The sequence below is a fragment of the Haplochromis burtoni genome, unplaced genomic scaffold, assembly GCF_018398535.1.
Source record: "Haplochromis burtoni strain Fernald_Lab_line unplaced genomic scaffold, NCSU_Asbu1 Contig_185, whole genome shotgun sequence".
NCBI classification, from domain to species: domain Eukaryota; kingdom Metazoa; phylum Chordata; class Actinopteri; order Cichliformes; family Cichlidae; genus Haplochromis; species Haplochromis burtoni.
This window is the reverse complement of record NW_024582546.1, coordinates 1,191,305-1,200,288: the sequence shown is the minus strand read 5'-3', so window position 1 is coordinate 1,200,288 and position 8,984 is coordinate 1,191,305. Positions and strand designations below refer to the sequence as shown.

Genomic DNA, 8,984 nt, shown 5'->3' with positions numbered 1-8,984 from the left:
TGCTTCCTCAGATTCAGTAACATTAGCAAGTGGTGGAGGCCAGCAGGTGGATGAGAGAAAGGGGAGGCAGGAGCAGAGACCCGAGGCAGCCGCCGGTCCGAGTGTCAGGTGAACTGAACTTCAGGTAAGAAGTTATGACCTGCAGTCTATCTGGGTCAGATATAAACCAAGTTTAGGTGGAGTTTATTTTCGTTGTGCTGACTTTTTACAGTCAGTTACAATAACTCGTACTGCGTACTAGCTAGCATGACGGAGTTTCTATACAGCTGGGTGGGTGCTATGATGTTACTGATAGTGAACTTTATTTTATTCATAAGGTTAGTTAGTAGAGTTGCCAACCGTCCCGTAAAAAATGGAATCGTCCCGTATTCAGAGAAAATATTACGAGTTTCGTATTGAGCTGAAAAGGAACACAGTTTGTCCCGTACTTCAGCTAGAATGAAAAAGACACAAAGCTGGAGTTATTCTGTCTTTGCTTCTTCTCTCATTCTCTCCCCTCCCTCTCCTGTTTCTACTCAATCATGAAACTGATCAATATTTTCTCTGAATACGAGACGATTCATTTTTTACGGGACGGTTGGCAACTCTACTAACTAACCTTATGAATAAAATAAAGTTCACTATCAGTAACATCATAGCACCCACCCAGCTGTATAGAAACTCCTGTCATGCTAGCTAGTACGCAGTACGAGTTATTGTAACTGACTGTAAAAAGTCAGCACAACGAAAATAAACTCCACCTAAACTTGGTTTATATCTGACCCAGATAGACTGCAGGTCATAACTTCTTACCTGAAGTTCAGTTCACCTGACACTCGGACCGCGGCTGCCTCGGGTCTCTGCTCCTGCCTCCCCTTTCTCATCCACCTGCTGGCCTCCACCACTTGCTAATGTTACTGAATCTGAGGAAGCACCGCCATAGCCACCACCAAACAACTGAGTTATTTTTACACACCGACCAGCATCTGGCCAATCCACCACCTTTCATTGTTTATACCGTTACAAAGAAAAAAAAAAGTCACCGGGCCACCGAGCAAATGCCCGGTATGCCCGATGGCCAGTCCAGCTATGGTCGTGCCATCAATTAACCCTTCGCGTGCCAGCTGTGGCATGCGTGCCTAGGGTTGCCGACCCCTGGTGTAAACTTACATATTAATGTATGTATAGTCCAAAAAAATGGATGAACACTTTGAAAATGCATACTCTTGCCACAGAAGGCATATGAGGCATTGTTGTGCACCATGAGGAACCCAGGACCCACTGCACCAACGTAGGCTTTGACAATCCAAGGATTTCTTTCTGATACCTAATGGCAGTCAGGGTGCTGTTGTATTCGTGTATCCACCTTGAGGAATCACCAGTAAAACACTTCTTTCTTCAATTATTATTTATTAAGACATAGACATAGAATGATTAAATATTATCATGTGCATGAATCTCTTTTGTTCAGAAAACCACAGGCTGTAAACCAGTTAGCGGAGTTCACAGAGTTTTATATGAGAATGTGCAGCTATCTAAAACTGGCTGGGAGATGCTGCTTGTTTTACAGGCTTTATTTGTAATAGAATTACATTTCTATGTAATTCTAGAATGTATATTTCTTTACCAGGTTCACATATGAAGTTTCGCCTGTTTTCCTCCTCATTGAGGAGGCTCTGCTGAAAAAAATGCGAAGCATTGTGGGGTGGGCTGATGATGAGGGTGACGGACTCTTCTGTCCAGGTAAAAAAAGATATGACAAAAATCTGCTTCAAGAAGTTCAAAGTAAACACCTTTAGATATGCATAACTGACTAATTAAAGAAAAAACCTGAACCTTTGACCTCTATGAATGATAAAGCTATTTTTTTTATATATTATGGTCATTTTATGCACTAAGGGGAATTTTTACTGCCATGGATTTTGTCAAAATGCATGCACACCATGATTTACACTCTTTACAAATCAGTACAAAATTGATTTGACTTTGAGTTTAGATTGAGTAAATTGAGTTTAGAGTATCAGTAGTTAAAGAAAGGTATACAATGGACTAACTTTCTACTTGCATTCTATTTTCTATAGGAGGCACGATATCCAATCTGTACAGCATCCTCTTGGCCAGGTATCACTTCTACCCAGAGGTGAAGACCAGAGGGATGGGAGCTCTGCCTCGGCTGGCCATGTTCACGTCAGAACATGTAATCATAACTCGCACACTCTTTCAATCTATGGGCGTAAGCCCTGCAGCTCCACATGAAAGTGGCATTATTTTGACTTCTTGCATTGTTTCTGGTCTAACATGTCTGATGTTCATTTTTGCGTTTAATAAGACCTTCAAAAGAAGTTACAGTACTTCAGTCCAATTACAATCCAAGTTTCAAGCCACCCCCCCCATTTCTTTGTATTTTGCTAGGAAAGTTGTAAATAGGAGGGCAGCACGGTGGCACGGTGGTTAGCACTGTTGCCGCACAGCAAGAAGGTCCTGAGTTCAATTCCACCATCAGGCCGGGGTCTTTCTGTGTGGAGTTTGCATGTTCTCCCCGTGTCTGCGTGGGTTCCCTCCGGGTACTCCGGCTTCCTCCCACCGTCCAAAGACATGCAGCTTGTGGGGATAGGTTAATTGGATAATCCAAATTGTCACTAGGTGTGAATGTGAGTATGAATGGTTGTCTGTCCCTGTGTGTTAGCCCTGTGACAGACTGGCGACCTGTCCAGGGTGTACCCCGCCTCTCGCCCTATGACAGCTGGGATTGGCACCAGCACCCCCCGCGACCCTGAAAAGGATAAGCGGTAGCGAATGGATGGAAGTTGTAAATAGGTTCAGTGAAGCATGTGTAAACATAAAGGGAAATATATATGTAAAATGATATATGAAAAACCAGAGTTTCTACAATTCTAAAAACTAAAAAAGAATATCACTATTTTGTATGAGTACCTTTATTCTTCAGCACAGCCTGAACAGGAAGGCATTCTTCAGATGTCTTTAAGTAGTCTTCAGAAATCCATTCAAAGGTCTACTTTTAATATTCTCCATCTTTTGTTCTGTTCTCTGTCAAGATGATCCCAAACTGCCTCAAAAATAAGATCAGGGTTATTGGGAAGCCTGCTCATCACTGATAGTCTTCCCATTGTGTGTTTCCAGATATGCTGTTATCATTTGAGATTATTGTTATGTTAAACATGCAGACTGGCTGTCAAGAAGGTGGCTTCTTGGTTCATCTGCTGAACTAGGTGCCCTGTTTGGGCTTGAATGGTACATATGCCAGCATCAAGTAGTGTGATGCACTAGCTAAAACTTTGAAAATCTCTCAGAAAGCTGAGCTGCTCAAGATGAGCTCTTTTAAGAATTTCAGGAAAGTTTGGTTCTTTGGAAGCAAAGTGAAAATACATAACTAGGCCAATGAAAAAGAAGGGTGGCACTGGCTCAAAACCTTTGCACTGTGCTGTTTATGGTTGGCTGTTTTTGTCAGTGCAATATCCTAAAATGGCTTGTGTGCAGCACGAGTGAAACACAATTACAGAATAATAAATATAAACGAGCACCTGCAAATGCCTTAATGGAATCACTATGAGCACTTCTTTCAGTTGAATCAAAGGGTTAAGTCTTTTTCTTGATATTGAAGTGAGACAAATACAGATGAAAGGCTGTCTCTCCTTCTATTCAGAGTCATTATTCAATAAAGAAATCTGCAGCTGTGCTGGGCATAGGCACTGAGAATGTGGTTGTGGTGAAATGTGATGAAAGGTGAGTAAGGTGCATGCTAACCACACCTGACATTAACACGGCCTAATCAAAGATGTTTGCTCACCTGTCCCAGTTTGTCTGTATTCATTTATATGTTTTGCTAAAATTGTTCCAATAGGAGAAGATATTTGATATTATGTTTCATAGATATTAAAAAACAACACATCTCACAATCTAAAACCGGTAAGTCGCATATCTATAATAATCAAATGATAATATATATATATATGGTTGAAATTGCTGATGTCAATTATATTAAATGATTCAAAAGTTCTCTATTCTGATGAAATCTGGATCTTAATTATTTTGCTCTCTTGTTTTACCTGAATTATTATATCTAGTCGCCCACTTTGACCAATCCTTATAGAAAGCCAGGAAATAAACCTTAGACGGAATGTTGGATTTGATTCCCATTGTCTGTTAACCTAAACAACAGACTGAGCAAAACGTCTTAAGCTTGATCAGCATAGTGTTAAATATTATCTTATAACTTTTCTTACTAACATGGTAAATCAGCTTTTTTGTTTGTATAGAGGGAAAATTTATTAGAACTGATGGTAACTTTTAATAGTAGATATATTTCAATAGTATCACGCCCTGGATATTTGCTGAGAAGAAAGAGCCACAGCTGTAAGCTGATGACTGGTCAAAGTTAATAATAGGTTTTTTGTATTTATTGTAAAGAGTGAAGAATAACCGGGAAACATCCCATAAAGAAAAAGATGGAACCACCAGGAGATGTTCTCTATGACTTCGAAATTGACCTATTCCAGACTCTGAAGACAGGGTGTATTGTTGAGAACAGTTTGTATTTTTACCTTGAACTGTACACGAGATGACAAGGAACCTATGACTTGATGTATTGTGAAGTTTTATTGAAAACTTGTTCCTGTATAATGGAGATATGCACGAACATTAGGACACCAAGCCGAATCCATTTACTAGATATGTGGCTGAAGCTAGTGCAACGGTAAACATGGTTGGAATTGTAAGTGCTTCTACATTCTGCAGCCGTCTTCGAGCACAGAGGACATCTAGCTAATAAGTGTTGCCAGTGTAATGTGATGAGCCAACAAATGTTTGTAAAAATAATTGGTAGAATTAGGGCAGTTGGCATATGTTTTTTTAGTTACACAGGAATAAAAGTCATGGATGGGACATAGGGAAATACTTAATTCTTTGATATTAATCATCAATTTTTTTGTCATCTATTAGGGAATGTCCTCGCTTAATTTAAATATATAAAATTAATTTTAACTTGAAGCTATAATCAACCAACAGTAGTGTCTTTATCTGACTTGGTGTGAGAACATGATATATATGTGAAATTCATATATTCATTATTTATGAATCAATTGAGGTGAGCAGCTGAAGAGAGTCGCAAAGCTTGCTGGTGGATATTCTAAATGAGAGATGGAGAACGTGGACAGGTGAGTCCTGCACCTGCTGGGATACATCAGACTAGAAGTGCCTGTGATCAATATGAACAGATTGTGATTAAACTGTCTTCAAGAAGGCGAGATGAGAGGACACACTATTAATTGCACGGAGGGAAATACTTTGATCTACAACAAGACATCAGTGACTAGTTGAGAGAGAGAGGTGAGCTAGAATTCTTTCATAACTAAAAACGAGTGAAAAGGTCACTCAGGGGTCGAGGACTTATAACTACGTGAATGACCTTGGGCACTCGCAGTATAAGACAATAGGTCTTGGGTGGGAAGGCGGAGACCAGAGATCACGATTAAACATGAATGAACAGTGTCTCTTAGAGTAATTAAAACACAAAACTAGCCATATAATGGCCGCGGAGTAAATTATTTATAAGTCTAATGATGAAGGTATTTTGTGAGAGACCGTAGAATAGCATTGCATTTTCTGCGTACGATGATACCACTACATTGCTCTTGGGTATAGAAGATTTTGAAGATTAAGAAGGAATCGGATTTGATGTGCAAAAAATGAAAATAAGCTGATAAACATATTACGTACTGAGAGACATATGAACCTATACTCTGAATAAGTGCACAAAGAAATATTAATAATCTATGAAAGAGTAAGATTCAGAAGCAATATATCGTATTGAAAGAGATCATTCAACTGGTTTAAAGTGAAAGAGCGTTATAAAATTTATTGCTAATGCAAAACTCAATGGTAAATAGGCAGACGTGTGACTTCACAGTTAGAAGGTGGAGAATGCTTAAGAAAGGTGGAGCAAGACTCGTATAACAGAAAGGATAATGCTAACATTACACCTGGATATTGAGCACATACAAAGACTCAAATCTGGGACAAATCTATACAAGAAGAGAGACAAATTGTAATTTTGTAATCTTCAATGATATGTCTATTACAAATCAGTTCTAATTTTCTTGTAGATAGATGGGCTTGGTCAAGTAGATGTATTTAGTGAACTATAAAAATATCAAAGGCAATCACAAGAGAGAGAAGGAGGCAACTAGAAAGCTGAGAGGCGTGCGGCTCCGCTATGGTGTGACAAGGTGTGCTCTAAGTTAGGGAGAAGGGGTGATATAGGTACTATAGAGGGATCTAATTAAGTCGATAAGCGAAAGAGATCGGGTGCGAATTGATGTGATCATTCCAAACTGGATCTATCAGGTTTTCCAGTGACTTAGCTTCTAGAGGTTGCAGCAAGATTTCCATCCATTACAGCTTAGTGTGTCACCAATAGTGTTCTTGGTGAGCGTGGTTCCAGCTGCCTTCAGATCATTAACAAGCAAAGGTCAAAGGTAATTTTATATTTCCTCCATTTCCACCTTCTCACCAAGCTTTTCACTGATGGTCTTATAACAAATTCCACCCTTGTGCAGGTTTATAAGCTTGTCACTGATGTTCCTTCACAATTTTGTAGAATTGCCCAGGTTGGAATGGAACAAACTGATTTTATAGACAGCTTTCTACATTTAACAAGTTCCAAATCCAAATCCAATTTATTTATATAGCACATTTAAAAACTTTAAAAAGTTTTCCCAAAGCGTTGTACAAGAACAAAGCAATAGATAAACCCACTCACACTAAAACACTCGCACAACACACCTTAGTTCTATCCGGTCGTTAAGTGATGACGCGACGAATCCTACTTCCGGGTCTAAAGTAGTCTGCGTTTAATATGGCTTTTGTGTTGTTAACATGTTTAATGTTATGTATTTTCTTCTATTTGATCTCAAAAAGCTCCTAAAACAGTCAGTGATCACTGTTGACCTCCCTCGGCTTTTATTACCACTAATCATTTATTTAAGCTCAGTTTTTAAAACCTTAGGATGTAACTACAGCCCAGCCCATGCAGCAGTATATGAATGACTAACCTCGTATTGTGGATGGATTATCTCAGTTGTTCTCCTGGCTGAAGTTTGGTCCTTTTACAGCATCCTGCCATGCGATTACATTTGTTCCTGACCACCGAGAACACTCACGTTAACTTTTATCGAGTGGAAAAAAAGTTAGCTTGTTTATATTATGCTAACATAGCTGTGTCGCTAGCGGTCACGTAGCACATCATTATATACCAGCTAGCCAAACTTCAGTAACCCTACAAACGTCACTGCTGTTTAGTTTTCTGTCTTCATTTATGTTGGAAGTGATAACAGAGCTGTACGTTTTAATTTGTTTCCAAAACCCCGCAGTCAGGACATGCTATATTGTATTTAGATAGAAGCTAGCGAGCTAACTTCCTGCTAACTTCTAACTCCGTTAAATGTCATAAATTCCGTTTTCATGGATGCCTGGATGTTAAACTCAATTGTTACACCTGGTAGAGCAGAACGCTGATCATTTTATTAAAGATGAAAGACTTTAGACAGTTTTTCAACTCTCAGTAATGCCACAGTGATCGTTTGATATATGGACCTGCAGCGGAGTTTAGGCCCAGACACGGCTAGTGACGTCAGACTGAACAACCGGATAGCACCAGATGAAGGGCAGCTGGAATCCACAGCTGTGCGTGTTCATGGAGCTGCATGTTCACCTGCTGGACATCACTACCTGACAACTTTAACTGTCTTCAGAACATTGAAGAGGCCTTATTGACAGTATTTGGCTCTACATATCTGTGTGAGCAGATTTTCTCTAACATGAGTCCTCAGGCAGCTGTCTGAATGCTGGACACTCGGAGACCTGTGTCTCTGAGTGGGAGACCAGAGATCACATTAACATGTGTGTCTCTGTATTAACAAACATGCCATATTGGCCCAGTTTATTTTTCTTATTATTGTTGTGAGGAGACCGTAAATAGCATTTGCATTTTCTGCTGTACAGTCCATTTGCTGTTATGGATAAAAAGTCTTTTTTTGTTTCAAAATAGCTGATAACTATTCGCTGACAGCTGCCAACATCTGTGCACAAATATAATTCTATAAAGTGTTTCTATATAGTTTATAACTGTTAATATAGAGCGTTATAAAATTTATTGCTAATGCAATCATATGGCACTGTGACTTCTGAGGAAATTCTAAATGGCACTCGTCATCAGAAAGGTTGCCTACCCCTGGTTTACACACACTCATCGGCATCGGTGTAATGGTAATTTCAATTATTTCTTTAAACAGTTCTTTTTCCTGGTTGAAATGATTGTCCATATTTATTTAATGAATTAAAAATTCAAATCACAGAGGAGGGGCCTGAAAGCTGGAGGCTCTGGCTCCTATTGTACAAGTGCTCTATTAGGGTGATATGGTACTATGAGGTCTTTAAGATAAGAAGGGTCTTGATTATTCAAGAGCAGGAGGTTGCAGCAAGATTTCCATCCATTACAGCTTAGTGTGTCACCAATAGTGTTCTTGGTGAGCGTGGTTCCAGCTGCCTTCAGATCATTAACAAGCAAAGGTCAAAGGTAATTTTATATTTCCTCCATTTCCACCTTCTCACCAAGCTTTTCACTGATGGTCTTATAACAAATTCCACCCTTGTGCAGGTTTATAAGCTTGTCACTGATGTTCCTTCACAATTTTGTAGAATTGCCCAGGTTGGAATGGAACAAACTGATTTTATAGACAGCTTTCTACATTTAACAAGTTCCAAATCCAAATCCAATTTATTTATATAGCACATTTAAAAACTTTAAAAAGTTTTCCCAAAGCGTTGTACAAGAACAAAGCAATAGATAAACCCACTCACACTAAAACACTCGCACAACACACCTTAGTTCTATCCGGTCGTTAAGTGATGACGCGACGAATCCTACTTCCGGGTCTAAAGTAGTCTGCGTTTAATATGGCTTTTGTGTTGTTAACATGTTTAATGTT

General features: G+C 39.2%; 2 protein-coding genes across 3 annotated transcripts in view; one reads left to right on the top strand and one right to left on the bottom strand.

The window, feature by feature from the left end:
- gad3 (glutamate decarboxylase 3) overlaps positions 1–8,984 on the bottom strand; it is a 54,485-nt gene that overhangs the window by 32,009 nt on the left and 13,492 nt on the right. The window lies entirely within an intron of this gene.
- LOC121815339 (glutamate decarboxylase 1-like) lies at positions 1,131–3,734 on the top strand. Its single transcript, XM_042225851.1, has 3 exons — positions 1,131–1,722; positions 2,061–2,176; positions 3,644–3,734. The coding sequence occupies exons 1-3, from the start codon at positions 1,668–1,670 to the stop codon at positions 3,725–3,727; spliced, it is 255 nt and encodes an 84-aa protein (XP_042081785.1). The 5' UTR covers positions 1,131–1,667; the 3' UTR covers positions 3,728–3,734.